Genomic DNA, 19,027 nt, shown 5'->3' on the forward strand with positions numbered 1-19,027 from the left:
CTCAACTTGGGTTTGTCTGATTTACTTCTGGGAAGTATAAAGAAGTATAAATGTGGACTGGAGAGATGGCTCAAGGGTTAAGAGCACTAGCTGCTCTTCTAGAGGTCCTGAGTTCAATTCCCAACAACCATATGGTGACTCAGAGCCATATCTAATGAGGTCTGGTGCCCCTTTTGGCCTGCAGGCAAGCATGCAGGCAGAACACTGTATACTTAATAAATAAATAAATATTAAAAAATACAAATGCGGGCGGTGGTGGCGCACTCGGGAGGCAGAGGCAGGCGGATCTCTGTGAGTTTGAGGCCAGGCTGGACCGACAGCTTCCGAAACAATACAAAAAAAAAATACAAATGTTTTCAGGGCTCCCACACTTGAAGCCACCAGGTGCCATCTTGTTTCCCCACTGAGCAACTATTATTTCCATGAACTAATAATTGCAAATATGCTTTTCGCTGCATTTCCTATATTTAGGTAGATATCACTTGTATTTGTTTTATTTGCTTGTTTGCTTTTTGAGATGGGGTCTCATATAGCCAAGGGTATTCTTGAATTTTCTATCTTGAGGGATGACCTTGAACTTCTGATCTTTCTGCCTCCATTTCCTAAGTGCTGTTAGCATGTGCCACCGTACCTGGTTTTTGCAGTGCTGAGTGAGGATCAAGCCCAGGGCTTTGTGCATGCTAGGTAAGCACTCATCAGTTAAGCTGCATTCACAGTATTGTTCTGTTCTTTGACACCAAGTCTCATACTTACAGGCAAGGTTGGCCTGGAATTCACTATTTAGATCAGGAGCACCTCGAGCCTGCTTCAGACTCCAACCTAGCTTCACATTAATTGTTTTTTAATGTAAAAAGTACATAGAGCATTTAGTATCCTAACTGTTGAGTGTAGAATTCAATGATGTTAAGTGTGTTTACATTGTTGAGGCAGATCTCTCATCTTGCAAATTAAAACTTGCTAGATAATAGATATTCTTTTTTCCTTCCCTGGTCCTTGGCAATCACCATTTCAACTTTCTTCTTCTGTTTGCTTTTGTTTCTAGGAGTTTAAGTAGAGTAATCCCTTCTATTTATGGAGGATATTTTTCAAAGTTCTCAGTTGTTTTAGTCACTTTTTCCACAAGGCCACATTTGTATGAACCTGTGGGGGCCATTCTGATTCCACACCACCACATTATACTCCCTGGCCCCTACTTATGCTTGTAAAGTCTCAACACTGTTTAAAAGTCCAAAATTTCCTCTGAGATTCATTGCAATCTTTTAACTGTAATCCCCTGTAAAATCAAACTCAAAAGGCACATCACATACTTCCAAAATACAATGACATAGAATTTACTTTACCATTGCAAAAGGTAGGAAGTGGAGCTTAGTGGACCAAAGCAAAACTGAAAACCAGCATGGCAAACTCCAAATTTTGCATCTCCATGTCTGATGTCAAAGGGCTCTTCAGCTTTCCAACTCCTTTCAGCATTGTTGACTGCCTGCAGCACACTTCTCTCTTTTGGGCTGGTTCCACACTGCAGACTGATTCTGGTCTGCTGCTTTCTGTGGCAAGTATCCTAAGACTCTGGCGTCTCCAACATCTTGGGGTATCCAACACCATCCGGGCTTTCACAGCTTCATGTAATGACCTCTCTGGGCTTCCATGCAGGGACACCCTATACACACACACCTGGCCTCATTGATGTTCCTTAGAGGGAGATTCCATAACCTCTTTCCTAATATCACTTAACTCTAAAACCAGAGCCATGTAACCATGGCTGAAGCTGCCAAGTTCTGTGATTGCTAGGGTTAGAACTCGGCCCACACTTTCAATGACATTTGCATTCAGCTCCCTTCACTGCTTAAGCTTTCCTTTAATTTCTCTTCACAAGTTGGAAGCTTAGCTTGGAGTGGGGGTGGGGGAGCATGTCTTGCCCTGAGGTTACCACCACTCCCTTTATTTCATTTAGCATCAGACTTGTTTTTAAACTTTTTATCTCCTGGAGCATAAGACTTGACTCCAATAAAATATTTCTTGGTGCTCCTTTTCTCTTCAGACTGTACCTTTTGTGTTTGTCCTTGCCCCCTGTTCCTTTTCATTGTAGATCTGTGTAAGTGATTACTAATAACCACATGACAAAGTGAATACTAGTTTTGAAATCTGTTCTGCCAGTGCTATTAACCCAAAGCTCCTCAATTTAACATCAGGTAGATTTTCAGGACAAGGGCAAAAAGCAGTCATCCCCCCCCCCCCGGGGGTTTTCGAGACAGGGTTTCTCTATAGCTTTGGAGGCTGTCCTGGAACTTGCTCTTGTAGACCAGACTGGTCTGGGACTCACAGATCTATCTGCCTCTGCTTCCCAGAGTGCTGGGATTAAAGGTTTGTGCCACCACCACTCAGCCCCCATAAACTTTTTTATCTGGGCCCTAGAAAAGGCCAGTTAAGCCTCCCTTGGAGCATTCAACTGTTTTTCTAGTTCACAGTTCCAAAGTTTTACATGTTTTTCCAAAAAACAGTGTGATCAGGTCTGTCACAGCAATACCTCACTCCCTGGTACAAACTTATATCCTGGTCACTATGAAGAGACACGACGACCAAGGCAACTCTTAAAGAGAAAGCATTTAATTAGGGGCTTGCTTCCAGTTTCAGAGGGTTAGTCTATTATCAGCATGACAGGAAGCATGGCAAGCATTCAGGCAGGAGCTGGAGCAGTAGCTTCAAACTATGTCCTGATTAGTAGGCAGAGAGAAGCATGGGGGTCTGGGATGGGCCTTTGAAACCTCAAAGCCCACCCCTAGTGACACCTCCAACAAGGCCACACCTATATTTAATTCATATTAAAACCACCACACCAGTTGGTTCCTGAAATTGAAGTCCATATAAGACTGGCTTTTTTCTTTGTATACACTTACAAGTTTTTTTGTTTGTTTGTTATTTTTGCTTTTTGAGACAGGGTTTCTCTGTGGCTCTGGAGGCTGTTCTGGAACTAGCTCTTGTAGACCAAGCTGGTCTCGAACTCACAGAGATCCGCTTGCCTCTGCCTCCTGAGTGCTGAGATTAAATGCGTGTGCCACCACTCACTGCCCAGCTTTTTTGTTGTTGTTGTTGTTTTTTGGTAGTGACCCAAAAGTCTTTTAAGTTTATGTGATTTAAAATCCTTTGGTAAATAGCTAATTTGAAGTTAAATAAAATAGGAATGTCTTAACAGCTGTCACTATTAAGTGTAACTTAATCAGCTTTATTCTGTTTTGAGTACTAATTAAGCTAATAATTTATTTAACAGCACAGGGCTTAGGTGGCATGAACCTATAATCCCAGCACTCCTGAGATGGGAGGATCATGAATTCAAAGTTGGCTTAAGCACTGTCTCAAATTTTAAAAATTACAGAGTTTGTAGATGTAATTCTAATTAAGGCACTTGCTTGTTTTGGGGGATGTTGACAACCAAACAGGGTTATGTACATATTGGGCCCCACCATTGAGTTACACTTAGTCCCTCTAATCAAGTTATTACTTCAAACATTCCAGTGCTAATTATATTTTACAGTGATCCTAAAGTGGTTTACATAGTCTTCTTGATAACTTACTTATATTTATACTACATTAGGTAGGTAATATTTATTAATCATACAAATTTACAGGTGCTAAAGACCTTTGGATCTGTTGATTAAACACTTTCTGCTGTACTGTAAAGCTGGTTTGTGAGCAAACATGATGCAGTTGTTAATGGTCCAAAGCACAGATGCTAGAATAGAATAGGTTGTCATTTTCTATTTCCTGGATATCTCTAGGAATTAAAAGGTTACTTAGGGTTAAATTATTATTATCATTATTTATTTTGATAATGGGACTAGGAAGCACAGGCTGGTCTTGAACTCTTGTACACACAGACTTTTTTTTTTCTCCCCCTGTTACAGAACCATTAAATCCAAATAAGGAGAATCATTAAATAACAATATGGACTTTGGGGGTTTGGGAATTCAGGAATTCTGGCAACAATCAGGACCCAGTAGTGTGGGCCCAGTCCTGGTAGGGGGGCAGGCTATGGACATCAGAGAGGATGCTTGTACAGGCCCCTCAGCTTGGATAGCAACTCCTGGATGAAGTCCTTCCTCTATGGGATTCCTGCCGGATTTCTGGCTTCTTTCCTCTTGACTATTCAATTCTAACAGTTCATAAGTGTTAACCTCATCTCTCATATCTGACTACCATAGTGCAGCTCCTCCTGGTGTCTGTCCATCTGCTTTTCTACATCCAGCTGCTACTACAGTTTCTACTGCTTGTACTTGACTCGGACCCACCTGACTCATGCACTTGCTGTTTCTGCAGCCTGATAGGGCTGATCACCCAGCTCCAGCTTGCCCAGCCACGGTTGCTGAGCTGCTGTGCTCCCATTGCCCTTTGACCCTCTATCCCCTCTCTGTTTTTAATGATGTGTGTGTGTTGCTGTGTGGGTAGGAGCCCATGGAGGCCAGCACTGTAGGAGCCTCTGGAGCTGTAGTTAACAGAAGACTGTGAGTCACTTGATATGGGTTCCAAGAATCAGATTTAGGTCCTCTGGAAAGGCAATAATAATGCTCTTAACCACTGAGCCATCTCTACAATCCCAGCCTTGATTCTCTTGACTCTATCTCACATATTCTGGGATTTGATTACATGCATGTATACCATGTCTAGTCTAAAATTATAATCAATATATTCTCATAAAGTTTTATTTTGAGAAATTAAGGATTTATGATAACTAGGACAATATACTGCAACAAAAACTATTATGTAGGCCACTGAACAAAAAAGGGACCTGGATATGGGAGGCTGCTTTACTTAATAGCATCCTGTAAGTGGACTTGAGTATGTCCTTGAGGCACATCCTTGGTGTAGTGAAATGACATGATTTCTGGTGTTTTTGTTTTTTAATTTATTTTTTGTGCATTGGTGTTTTACAGGCATGTATGTATCTGTGAGGGTGTTGTATCCATCCCCTGGAAATAGAGTTACAGACAGTTGTAATATACCATTTGGTGTTGGTAGTTGAACCAGAGTCCTGAAACTTTTAACTTTTAATTGCTGAACTTTTTGTTTTTTAAGTCAGACTTCATGTAGCTTTCTAAATCCTAGGAAATAGGCATGTACTTCTATTTGCAATTGGTAATTCTGTTTTAAAAGGAATGGATGTAATTTTGTTGGTAAAATTTTCTATTGCATTTAGATGATACTGACCTAACCACATTTCACAAAAACGTGTAAACCAAAATTAGCTTGCTTCACACCTGATCTGTTGTTGATTTTAAGGAGTAGTTTCTTTTTGTGTGTGTAGGTGCATTTGTGTGTAGAGGCCAGAGTTCACCTCAGGTATCATTCTCAGGGGCTATCTGCCTCCTTGCCTTGTCTTTTGAGGCAGGGTTTCAGTGGGACATGAGACCCATTCATTAGGCTAGGCTAGCAGGCCAAAAGCCACAAGGATCTACCCATGTCTACCTCACAAGTTTGTATTATACACATGCTATCATACCCTGGGTCTTACATGTTGCTAGAGATTAAACTCAGTCTCTCATGTTTCTGCAGCTTTAGTTTACTTGACTAAGATATCTTCCCAGTGCTGGAGAGGTAGTTTCTAAACACATCTGCTTGAAATAAAATAAATGGATATTATTTTTCAAGTGGCTAAACATTTTTTTTCCTATTGTAGGAGGAGACTTCATTTTTGCCTTCTATTGATCTGTGTGCTGAGAGGGTAGTTTGGTTCATCTAGAACACTTAGACCTATTGCAGCCAACTCTTCTGAACTTTTTTCTGGTTAATTTCTTCCAACTCTTTTGCTTGTTTACAGATTCTAATTCCTTTGCATTTTTGTATATAACTTTTAAAAGAATTCCCTCCTGTGTTTACTTCTTGGCAAAAAGAATAGAATCAGGGACTAGAGAGATGGCTCATCGGTTAAGAGCACTGACTGCTCTTCCAGAGGTCCTGAGTTCAATTCCCGGCAACCACATGGTGGCTCACAACCACCTTGAATGAGATTTGGTGCCCTCTGCTGGCCTGTAGGCAGAAGACTGTATACACAATAAAAAAAAGAATAGAATCATTTTTTTTTTTCTTTCTGAACTGCTCTAAACAGAAGGCAAAGAATAAATTTGAGGTCAGAAATGGGTTGATTGAGGGTACTGGTAAGTTCATACAAAAGAAAACCGCCACCATTAAAATAAGCAAACTGAACTTTTCAAATGAGAGGTAAGAATTAGAAATACCAGGAAAGCCAGGTGTGGTGGCGCATGCCTGTAATCCAGCACTCAGAAGGACACATGTTAGAAGCCGGCTACATAGTGAGTTCCAGGCAAACCTCAGCTACAAGACTCTGCCTTAAAAAACTCAAGATTAAAAAATAAATCCAGAAATATACCTGACTTAAAATAGGTAGTTGTTGATAAGCATTTCAGTTAGGTTTCAAGTATTCTCCTGAAAAGGAATTTGGGTAACAGTTCTTAATCCAGGAAGCAATGTGAATTTAAGTATAGGATTGATTAGCAATATTAGAAATTGTTAGTAAAATGATGACTAAAACTGCCATCCTAAATGGGATCCAAATCCTAGAATGAAAAAAACTATTTCCTGCTTTGGGATTTTGGAGACAGCATCTCACTCTGAAGCCTAGTCAGACCCCAGAAAATCTCCCTGCGGCCTCACCTAGCCAGGTATAACTGGTGTGCTGCCATTCCCAATACAGAAGATCACTTTCACACCATCATCTATTCCTGGAAGAACTATGGATTTGTTTCTTTGTTTGTTTGACAGGGTCTTTTATAAACTATTGACCCTCCTGCCTTCACTTCCCAAGTATGTTGGGTTTACTAGTGTAAGCCAACTATGAGCCACCATGCCCAGCGCTTGCATTTCTGTGACTAGAACCCAGGCCTTAGATTATGTTAGGTGAACCCTCTACCAACTGAGCTAGGTCCCCAACCTCCTACATTGGGGCTTCTTCACTGATATTTCCTGTCTTGACAAAAAATGTTAACTACTTTCTCTTCTCTTTTGTACTTGCTACTTGTCCAAAAGATTCAGTTTTAAAATCAGTTTTAAAAAATTGTAGCCACAGAAAGTGCAAAGACTCTTTGCACAGAGATCTTTACCGGTTTTCCCTCACAAATGGGGTCCTATTTATTTATAAATTTATTTATTTTGTGTGGTGGCAGGAATCTATACCAGGCATGACCAGGCAAGTTGTGAGCTATAACCTCTGTGCTCACTTTGGGTTTTTGTCTCTCTCTCTCTCTCTCTCTCTCTCTCTCTCTCTCTCTCTCTCTCTCTCTCTCTCTCTCTCTCTCTGTTTTTTGAGGCAGAATTCTGTAATACAGCCTAAGATATCATGGAATCTAGATCTCCTGTCTCAACCTCTGGTTGGTCCATCTGTCTGTCCTTCCTTCCACCCTCCCTCTCCCTCCCTCTTTTTAAAAATAATTTATTTTTATTTTATGTGCATTGGTGTTTGCCTGCGTCTATCTCTGTGTGAGGGTGTCAGATCCTGGAGTTATAGACAGTTGTTAGCTGCCATGTGGGTGCTGAGAATTGAACCTGGTTCTTCTGCAAGAGCAGTCAGTGCTCTTAACTGCTGAGCCATTTATCTAGCTCCAGAAGTCTTTTTCTTTTTTGAGACAGGATTTCTCTGTGGCTTTGAAGGCTGTACTGGCACTCACTCTGTGGACCAGGCTGGCCTCAAACTCACAAGAGATCTGCCTGCCTCTGCCTCTGCCTCCTGAGTGCTGGGATTAAAAGCGTGCGCCACCACCGCTCAGCTCTGTCTTTTTTGTGCTGAAGATTGAATCCCTTGGGCCTAGCACATGCTAATGCATTCTCTGCCATTCAGCTATACCTTAGTCAGACTCTTTCTGTGGTACTTAAAGACTGAAGATTCGAATTTGAATGGGAAAGGTTCGAATGAGTCAGTGTTTGAGTGCTGTGTTGCATGTGGAGTAGGAAGACGACACTCAGCATGCCACCCTGCTAGTGGAGTTTTCACAAGTAGTTCTGTAGGAGGAAGCTTGTGCGTGAGATGCCATGCCACCTTTCATCTGCCACTGCTCATTGACATTTCCCTCCGCTGAGGTTGTTCCTTGGTTAGCACTGATTTGGAACATAACTGTCTGCTTTAGTGAAACCTAAGGCAACAGTGCTTATGGAAAGTTCAGATTTTAGTTTCTGAGATTTAAGACTGTGCCATGGCACAGAGCAAGATTCTGTTTCACCCTCCAGGCCGTTATGATGAACATTTTCATTGACTACTTAAGGGATTTACCACTACCCCCCGGCTTACATCCTAGCTAGTATCTTAAGTAGTCAATGAACATTTTCATTGACTAGGGTGTAAGCCGGGGGGGGATGGTGGTGAATCCCTCCAATTCCAGCATTGGAGACGTAGAGGCAGGTATATCTCTGTGCAGTAGAGTTCCAGAACAGTCAGAACTATACAGAGGAAACTGTATCTTGAAGAAATTAGGATTGAAAAAGATTGTAATTATGTTGCTATTTTTCTTAGGCAGTGCTGGGGATCATGGGGCCAGGGCTCCACTGCTACACAGTATATATACCCAGTCCTTTGGTTATTGAACTGAGATAGGATGTCACTTGTGTGTTCCAGGCTGGCCTCAGCCATGTGCTTTCCTGCCTTGATAGTGCTGGGACTGCAAGTGTGTGCCACTGCCTCGCTTAGTGCTGCAATATACTCTTAGTAACCTTTTGGTGTCTTAGGTTAATGGCTTTCAAACTTAGGTTTAGTTAAAAATACGCATGCATCTATGTGGGGAAGGGGTAGTTGAGACAGGGTCTTATGTATCTGAGACTGGCCTTGAACCCCTGATCATTCTGCTTCACCTCCCAAGAAGTACTCAGGTCTGGTCATCTAACATACATGAAACAAGATATACTGTAGTTATGAGTATTAGTATTACTTTCTGTTCATAACACAGATTTTGATTTAATCATAGTGTAACTCTTAAAATTGGTTTCGTAACTAGAGTCTCACTGTCCATGTGAGATGACAATGTGATGACTGAGATGAGTGAGGACATGTGATCTCTTTTTCTTTTTCTCTTAAAGGGATTTTTTTTCCTGGTCCCTGAGGTCATTTTATGATTAAATATTTTTGGGGTCAGGGAGATGTTTCAGTGTTTAGGAGCACTTACTGATGTTCAGTCTAGATACAAGTAATTGGTGAGTAAGATATAAAAATTCTAAGCTCACATTAGTAAAATAGAGAACTATTTAAAATATAGAACTATTTGTTGATGAGTTTGTAGAGGATTATTAATTCATGAGCTGTGAACTAACCTTATTTTATACATGCAAAACTAAAATTTACAGTTGATAAGAGCTCTGAAAACTTCATGTTAGACCAACTGGTAGATTAACTGGGTATGATCTCAGAGGCAGAGGTAGGAGGATTTGTGTTTAAGGCCAGCTTGTACTATATAGCAGCTTCTAAGCCAGCCTGGAATACATAGTAAGACACTTTCCTCCCCCCCCAAAAAAATCATTAAGATTATTATGTCTAAGTTCTCCAGCCCCAAAGATTTGTTATTTTTTTAGAGAGGAATGTAAGAGGGTCTTATCTTTTTTGTTTTGTTTTGTTTGAGACAGGGTCTTTTTCTATAATCCTGGTTGTCCTGGAACTTGGAATTCATAGAGATTCCCCTGTCCTGGCCTCCTGATTGCTAAGATTAAAGGCATGAGCTACTTGACTAGCCTTAAGCCATGACTAGTTAAGAGGTATTTTTAACAAGTTATTCTGAACCTTTTGGAGAGCATTTAAGAGGACAGGAACATAAAACAAACAAACAGAAAAACAAAACAAAGAAAAAACCCAGAAATTTGTTCTTGGGGAAAATTGACCTATAGAAAACATTTCATTCAGTTTACAGAGTTCTACCTGTCTAGCCTGCTGCTGACCTTGGGTTCTCTGTAACTTGCCTTATAAAACTGGCATTAGCATTGTCTTGTGCTAGGTGCTGCTGTCTCAGTGTTTAAAATAAGCATGTTGGCATACACTGAGACTACTTGGAGTGTGGTTTCATTTTTATATGAAGGCAATGAATGCAGTGAATTTAACTTAATGTTTCTTTATTTTAGTCCTGGTACATTAAGTCAGTTACATTTCTATGTTTTCTGAGAAACTTCTTTTCTGATGCCCGTTTTTTTTCCTGCGAATTCTCATTCTGTATGGAAGCTGGGATCTAGGCACGCACACCTGCTGTATAACTGCTTTTTAAATTGGATTACATTTGAAAATACTGCCTTTTTTTGTTTGTTTGCTTTTCCCATTGAGACTAGAGCCTTGGTGTGTTGTACAGATTGACTTTGAACTCAGAATTCTTTGTCACTCTTCCTTAGTACTGCCACTCTAGATACACGCTACTCTGCCCCGCTGAAATTGTTTCTGAACGTAGTATGTGATTTTAAAACGTTTGAAATTCTGAGCTGGAGAGATGACTCAGTGGTTAAGAGCACTGCTGTTCTTCTAGAGGTCCAGAGTTCAGCTCCCAGCAACCATATGGTGGCTCACAACCATCTGTAATGAGATGTGGTATCCTTTTCTGGCTTGCAGACATACGTGCAGACAGAACATTGTATACATAATAGATAAATCTTTTTAAAAAGTTTAAATTCCTGAGGTGGTGGTGGTGGTGGTGGTGGTGCTGAAGTGATGACTCAGCAGTTAAAGACTGCTCTTCCTGGTGAACTGGGTTCAGTCCCCAGAACCTACATGGTCCGTAGCTCACAATAGTTTGTAACTCTAGTCCCAGGTAATCTCTTCTGGCTTCTGAAGGTACTGCACTTATGATACATAGAGATAGTCATGGAGCCAAAACACCTATACATGCAAAGTAATAAAAGATAAACGTCGAAACCACACAACTCTGCTCTTGGGAATAATTTGAGTATCTGAATTCTGCGATGTTCAAATTGACCTGGAAGTTGAGATCTTCCTGTCTTAGCCTCTTGAGTGTGGGAATTACAGACAGGTACTAACACCCTTATCTTTTAAGCTTTTGAGAGATGATAGACCAGAGGAAAATGATTATGTCTAATGTATGACTGCAGTTGCTGAAAACTGTATACATGGTTCAGTGAGTATAATACCACATGACATTTCATATTAATTTGTCTGATAACAGAAAGGTTTATTTAATGTAAAACCAGATATTCTGGTATTGTTTAGGGTAACCATTTGGATTATTTCTGGTTTTCTCTTAAATATAAGAACCAAAAGGAGATTTTTGTTGCTTCGGAGAAAGCAGTGTTATGTTTTTTATTTTTGTTATATAGATACTTAACAAAGTTGATTACATTTTACGTGTTGAGTTACAGATGTAAACTCACTAGTTTTCTTTTGTTCTTCCATTTCCTTAAAGGTTTGGGCCCCATGGGATCCCTGTGACAGTATTTCCCAAAAGGGAATATAAGGATAAAACGGACGCCATGCAGCTCCAAAGTAACACATTCCAAGAAGGGATAGAAGTCAAGCGGGAAGTGAACGGTGCTGTTCCCGATAACCTTTCTCCAGCCCCTCCTGAGCGCCTGTGGACTTCCAAACCACCTCCTCTCTTCCACGAAGGAGCACCTTATCCTCCCCCCTTGTTTATCAGGGACACATATAACCAATCAATACCTCAGCCTCCTCCTCGGAAAATTAAGCGACCCAAACGAAAAATGTACAGGGAAGAACCCACTTCAATAATGAATGCGATTAAGCTACGGCCCAGGCAAGTCCTGTGTGATAAGTGTAAAAACAGTGTTGTTGCAGAAAAGAAGGAAATTAGAAAAAGTAGCAGTGACTCTTCTAGGTATGAAGATAAAAAACGGAGAAATGACAGTGTAGCTACTGTGAACAAAAAACTGAAAACTGACCATAAAGTTGACGGGAAAAACCAAAACGAGAGCCAGAGAAGAAACGCTGTGGTGAGGGTTTCCAATATTGCTCACAGCAGAGGCAGAGTAGTCAAAGTTTCTGCTCAGGCAAACACATCAAAAGCTCAGTTAAGTACCAAGAAAGTGCTCCAGAGCAAGAACATGGACCACGCAAAAGCTCGGGAAGTATTGAAAATTGCCAAAGAAAAGGCACAGAAGAAGCAAAGTGAAACCTCTACTTCCAAAAACACACACTCAAAAGTCCATTTCACACGTCGCTATCAGAATCCTAGCTCAGGTTCCCTTCCACCTCGTGTGCGTTTAAAGCCACAAAGGTACAGGAACGAAGAAAATGACTCTTCTCTGAAGACAGGACTGGAGAAAATTCGGAGTGGCAAGCTGGCCCCTAAGCCGCAGTCTCGCTGTACCTCCACCCGCTCAGCAGGTGAGGCCCCTTCAGAAAATCAGAGCCCCTCAGAAGGCCTGGAAGAGGCCGCCAGTGAGGTTCAGGACACAAGCAAAGTGTATGTGCCTGGTGAGCTGGAGGAACTGCAGACGGTGGGCAAAAAGGGCAGCAAAAGCAATATCTCTGTTTACCTGACCCTAAATCAAGAGAAATCCGACTCTTCCAGTGCTTCAGTGTGTAGCATTGATAGCATGGATGATTTGAAATCCTCCAACTCTGAGTGTAGCTCTTCTGAGAGCTTTGCTTTTCCTCCAGGCAGTATGCGTGCATCTTCTACTTCTTCCATTTCCTCTTCTTCAAAGGAAGAGAAAAGTCTCAGTAATTCCTTGAAAATGAAAATCTTTTCCAAAAATGTCTCTAAATGTATCACACCAGATGGCAGGACCATATGTGTAGGGGACATTGTTTGGGCCAAGATATATGGCTTCCCATGGTGGCCAGCCCGAATTCTTACTATAACTGTAAGCCGGAAAGATAATGGCCTTTTAGCCCGACAGGAGGCTTGTATTTCATGGTTTGCATCTCCAACAACATCTTTCCTTGCTCTTTCACAACTCTCCCCCTTTCTAGAAAACTTCCAGTTACGTTTTAATAAGAAGAGAAAGGGTCTGTATCGCAGGGCTGTCACAGAGGCAGCTAAGGCTGCTAAGCAGCTGACCCCTGAAGTGCGGGCTTTGTTGACACAGTTTGAAACCTGAACAAGGACAGTAAGGTAGGCGAGAGCCGCTGGAGCGGTCGCAGTTCCTTGCTAGTTAGGAATCATTTCCACCAGCTAGCTTGGTCAAACTAGAAAGAAATTGCACTCAGTTGGCTTTTTATACTTACATAGCCATTTTTAGACTAAGAAGCTTAAAACTGAACATGCTGTCAAATTTTCTCTTAAGGAAGTGAGATTTTTTTTTAGCAGTATTTTCCAGTTTTGAAATCTAAAACCATCCTAAGGCATAAAAGCCATAGCCTCAAATGAAACTGAATTTTTGTAGGGACTGTTAATTGCTATTTGTACCTATTGTATATATATATACACATATAATCTATTGCCTGGCACCATGTGGCAGGTTTTAGTAAGGGCTGGTGAGCTGGGGGAGCAGTGGATGGATATTTAATGACTACTTGTTTAATAGTCAGTGAACACTTCGACTTTCTATGCACATAATAGTATAAAAGTTTGGTATTGGGTGTTTGACAAACTGAAATGCTTGCTATGACAAATTGGGATGCTTGTTGTTTAGTTATAGATGAGGTTGTATACATTGTCCAGTATTTGGGATTAAAACTATTAAGACTGGACAGGCTTGAGTCACCACTCTCTTGTCCAGTGGGAACATAACAAACTTTAAGACTTTTGGTTGGGAAGTTTAGATAGGCTTTATTTGGGGTATGCGAATAGTTGAGTGCAAATTTGGTCAGATTTCTCCTGACTGGCTGGTCCTAAATTCTTAGAACAGTGCCCTAGTAATTAACACTTTGTGAATTAATGTCATGTGTAATTGTTGCATTTTGGATGTACCTACTTTGATAATTTTAAAGAAGCATTTCCATTTAAGGTAATCTGTTTGCAGGTCAGAAAATGAGAAATGTAATTGTGTAATGCATTGAAATGTAAAAAAAGCTGTAAATAAAATCAACTAAATCCAAATTATTTGTGTGTGTTTCTCAAAAAGCTTTGAACAGTTTCAAAATAGTAGAAAATTATTCTTTGTAATAGTGATTAGAAAAGGGGAGAGATAAAATTTAGTTTTCTATTTGCCCTGAGATAGGTAAAATTCAGATAGCAAGAGCTGTCTCTAATGAAGCTCTGATAGAACTCAGTTCCCACCAACCTCTCATGAATTTTAATTTTTTTCAATTTTAGCATTGATAAATTATCATAAGCTTTAAATTTAAAAATTAGGGAATCGTAGTTGGTTGCTCTGTTTGGTCTTCTGCCTCAGATATCACTGCTTTTGGGGCTAGTAACCTAACTTCCCGGTTTACTAAGATTTTTTTTTCTTTTTTTTTGAGAGAGTCTCACTATGTCACTCTGGCTGGCCAGGCTGACCTCATGCCTCTGCATCTGCCTCCTCTGTGCTGGGAAAGTAGTCTCACTACCTGTGGAGGCAAGGTGATCTCAAAAATTAAGTTGCTTCCAAGCTCCTTTTTATTTATTTGTTTGTTTTTTGTTTTCTAAATTTGATACAATTTCAGTTTGGTACTTACTTGAGATATAAAAAGGTAAACTTTTTGTGGATTTATAAAGTAATCCAGTGTGAGATATTAGTTAATAATAAATATTAATGAAATTAGGAAATTAGCTTCCTTAAGCTTGATACTTGATTATTTTGGGGAAAAATACTAGATTTTTTTTGGAGGAACTTAGTCAATGCTTTTTGATTTTAATGAACACACAATAAAAGAAAAATATACATATTCTTTCCTGCAAACAGAAACGGTTTAAAATGATCTGATTATGACAGGCTGAAAGTTCACGGTATGATGGAGGGCTTATAAGGGAAATATCTTTCTAGTTTCTGAGTATTTGTTTTAGATTAAAGTATTTGAGTATTTCTGAAAAATCGATTTAAGCAAGAATCACTAAAACTTAATTTTAAAGCTTGTGTAGTGGTTTGGGCTGCTTGTTGTAATGGTGAATTTGAAAGTAGGTTTTGTTAATACAGTCAGATGCTTTGGCAATGTACCTTTTGGCATAAACCATGTGTGCTATATTAGAAGCTACAAGGGCAATATAATCTGATTGTGGAGTATGTAAATAACATTCAGCTAGTTGTGGTGGTGTGTTCTGTTGATCCTAGTATTTGGGAGATGGAGGCAAGAGGATTTGAGTGAGTTTAAGATCACCCAGGCTACATAATGAATTCCTGACCAAAAAAATTGCATTTGGCTGTGTGTACTAGTACACAGGTTTAATCCTAGCAGGCTGATCATCTGTCTAAGATTGAGGCCAGCCTGGTCCACTGAGTGAGTTCTAGGCTGCATAGTGAGAGACTTAAAAAAGTCTTCCAGTAGAGTGTTCTAAGCCAGTTGACCATGTAGTGTTGACTGCAAGTGGAGATACTAAGTTTTTTCTGAGAAAATAAAGAACACCGTTTTTTATGGCAATAACCCAAGTGGACATTTTTTTTGTTTGTTTGTTTTGTTTTCTCCTTGCAGAGAGAAAATTGACTCAGACAAATCTCCAATGTAAGAAAATTGGCTAATAGACAAGGATGAGCAAGGGCAGAAATCAAGTGAGAAAGTTGTAAAAATGGTATCTTTATAGTTGTGGGGCCTGTCCATGACACATGAGCTGGCTTTTTGGAACCTATTCCCTGTGCAGGAATGTCTTGATGCAGGGGGAGGAGCTTGGTGGTCTTGCCTATAACCTGAAAGGACAAGCTTTGTTGACTCCATGGGAGGCCTGCTCCTTCCTTAGCAGAGGAGGAGTAGATAGGGGGAGAGACAGAAGGGGGGGAGGCAGGGAAGAGAGGAGGGAGGAGAAACTGGTATGTAAAATAAATGAAAACTTTTAATTAAATGGTGTCTTTAGAAATGTTAAACCTCAGAAGTATGTTTTCATTTTTTTAGAATTGGGGAAACAGGAAGTGTACTGGTCACATAGAAGAGAGGTTTATTTAATTCTAGTTTGTCTCTACAGAACAGGAGACCTGAAGAGTCTTGTGAGGAGTCGGAGAGACTAGGATTCACAAGTCTGATATCTGTGACTTGATGGCTTGTCCCTAAATGTTTTGTTTCATGTATCCCATGCTGGCCTCAACTCTCTACCTTGAGCTTCTTTCTTTTGGGGCAGGATTTTATTACGTAGCCTGGGATATACCAAAAGTCACTATATCACCCAGGCTAACCTTGAGCTCTTAGGCATGTACCAACACAGGTTGCTGGGAACAAAATGTTAGTGATGGCAATTGTATTTTAGTACTAAGTGGAACAAACAGGAACTTAGGTCTCGAGACGTTGTAAGCAGGCAACATGGAAATGGAACTAAAATCAGCTTAGGTAAATGTCTTAATGGGTCTGAGTTTTACCCCATTAAGAGAGGCTATGCCCTCCTAAAGTTGGTTATTTAAAGAAACACATGTTCAGACATTGCAAAGGGCCAGTTTTCCTGTATACCAAATAACTGAGCAGAAATCAGAAATTTATAGTATACATTTAAAAGTAGATTTTCTCATCTAATTTGTGAATGTTCTGTGGTTTGTGCTGAATTGGTGGCACACTGACATGTCTAGAAATGTTAGTAATTATGGTTTTAGTTCAAGGATTTATGTTAGGTGATGGTTTCCAATAGGGAATTGGCCAGAGACAGTGAAGGTCATTTATTTTCTCTCTCTCTCTCTCTCTCTCTCTCTCTCTCTCTCTCTCTCTCTCTCTCTCTCTCTCTCTCTCTCTCTCTCTCTCTCTCTCTCTCTCTCTCTCTCTCTCTCTCTCTCTCTCTCTCTCTCTCTCTCTCTCTCTCTCTCTCTCTCTCTCTCTCTCTCTGTCTCTCCCTGTCTCTCCCTGTCTCTCCCTGTCTCTCCCTCCCTCCCTTTCCTTTTTTTTTTTTTTTTTTTTTGAGACAGGGATTCTCTATGTAACTATGTAACTGCTCTGGCTGCCCTGGAACTCACTCTGTAAAACAAACTACTCAAATGCCCAGAGATCTGTTGCCTCTGCCTCCTCTGAGTGCTGGGATTAAAGGCATGCGTGACCACCACCTGACTGTGAAAGTCATTGTCTTTTTTTTTTTTTTTTTTTTTTTTTTGGTTTTTCAGACAGGGTTTCTCTGTATTGTTTCCTGGAACTCACTCTGTAGACCAGGCTGGTCTTGAACTCACAGAGATCCACCTGCCTCTGCCTCCCAAGTGCTGGGATTAAAGTCGTGCTCCACCAACACCCGGCAAAAGTCATTTTCTAAGGAGGGACAAATTCAGTTTTTGCTTTGGGGCTGTGCTAATATATCGATTATAAACACTGTAATGTAAATATCTGGAATTGAGAACCAACATTGGGTTGATGACATTCCACTTCCTTCCAGGCCACAGTAAGTGGCCAAGCTGTGTTTACCATTTCTACCTGGTTCTGACTCAAAAGGCTCTTACTGTGTATCTATAGGTTATGTACAATTACTATAATCAGACCTTCATTCAGCTATAATGGCATTATTAGAGTTTTGTGGAGTATTTGCATATTTTTGCCATGATAATTGATTCTGTAGTCAAAAGGGGCACCATTTAAATTTGTCTTTGTGGTGCTTGTCCTTGTAGTGCATTCCAGCTGGAATTTCCCCCTTTACTTTCCCTGTGTCTTTAGTTAGAAATAACTTTGACTTATTAAAGTGAATTAAAATTTTGTGCATATTTAAATAGACATTTTCCAAAATCTACTATTTGGGGACTATTTGCATCTTTTGTTATATGGTCTAGGCTGGTTGGACATGCAGTGATCCTCCTGCCTGAGCCCCTTGAGTGTTGGGATCACAGGCATGTGCCACTATACCCAGTCTAAAGTTTTACCACTTTTATTAGATACGGTCCTTTTTTTAATGTTTTTTTTAATATTAATGTATTTATTTTGCATATAGTGTTCTGCCTGCATGTATGCCTGCAGGCCAGAAGAGAGCACCAGATCTCATTAGAGATGGTCATGAGCCATCATGTGGTTGTTAGGACTTGAACTTAGGACCTCTGGAAGAGCAGCTAGATAGGATCTTATTGTATATATAGCCTTGCTATGTAGACCATATTTAACCCCTGTCTTCCACCTTAAAACCATTTTAATTGTAGAATTAAAAATATATTTGTGTGTGTGGGCTCACACATGCACCACATGTACAAATGTCTTTAGAGTCTAAAAGGGTAGATAGTCTTGGAGCGGCTGTTGTAGGTCATTGTGAGCCACCCAGTGTAGGTGCTAGGAAATGAGGAGTTTCAAGCCTTGGAACTCTAAGGCATCTCTTCAGCCCCCAGTTGTACCGTTTTAAAAGGTATTAAGTATGTTTGCATTGTGAGACATGACCACTGTCCATCTGTAATTTGAATTTGTTTCTTTTTCTTTTTTTCTTTCTTGTTTTACCCAGACTAGTTTCTAGCCCAGGGCAATTCATGCCTTAGCTCTCAAATGCTGGGTTTCAAGAATGGCTTATAATCTGTATTTTTAATAGAATGTTAAATGTGCTGAGAATTGATACTAGGAGTGCTTGCTTCCAGGACTCCTTGAGGCATGCCTGCAGCCCTGCATGGGGAGATTCTCACCTAGCCATGCTACCTACCATACATTATACTTAAGACTGCAGCTGTGCTTTAGTAAAAGTGAGGTAAATTAATGACTACATTTGCCTGTTAAGTAATTTTTAATTTAAATAATCTTCAAATAGTAACAATTACTTGGATAATTTTTGTGACTAATGGAGCCATTTAAGTTACTTTGATGATAATGGAGGTTGGACAGTTGGAAGTAATAGGATTGTAGGCCCGAACCACTATGCCCAGCTATAGAGATGTGAAGACAGACTCTACATTGTTTCATAAAAGTAAAAAGCAGGAAGTTCAGTCAGGAAGGTAAGCATTGGTTAAATAGCAGGTTTAAAGCCAGCCTGGGCTACATGGATCTGTTTTAAAGAAAAAAGGGAAAGAGAAACCTCATAATATCAATATTGGTATCTGTGTCTACAAGGAAAGGCAAGTCCTTCATAGCCAAAGTGCTGGG

General features: G+C 40.2%; 1 protein-coding gene across 5 annotated transcripts in view; it reads left to right on the forward strand.

The window, feature by feature from the left end:
- Pwwp2a (PWWP domain containing 2A) overlaps positions 1–19,027 on the forward strand; it is a 40,810-nt gene that overhangs the window by 11,008 nt on the left and 10,775 nt on the right. For 3 of the 5 annotated variants that reach the window (XM_021228295.2, XM_040748477.1, XM_040748476.1), the window contains one exon: positions 11,385–13,985. In XM_021228295.2, the coding sequence (XP_021083954.2) occupies positions 11,385–13,044 (1,660 nt within the window). In that variant the 3' untranslated portion in view covers positions 13,045–13,985. Of the gene's footprint in view, positions 1–11,384; positions 13,986–19,027 lie in introns of those variants that run through there. The other 2 variants (XM_040748475.1, XM_040748478.1) reach the window with 1 other exon arrangement.

This window comes from Mesocricetus auratus, unplaced genomic scaffold (assembly GCF_017639785.1).
Source record: "Mesocricetus auratus isolate SY011 unplaced genomic scaffold, BCM_Maur_2.0 Super-Scaffold_100007, whole genome shotgun sequence".
NCBI lineage: Eukaryota > Metazoa > Chordata > Mammalia > Rodentia > Cricetidae > Mesocricetus > Mesocricetus auratus.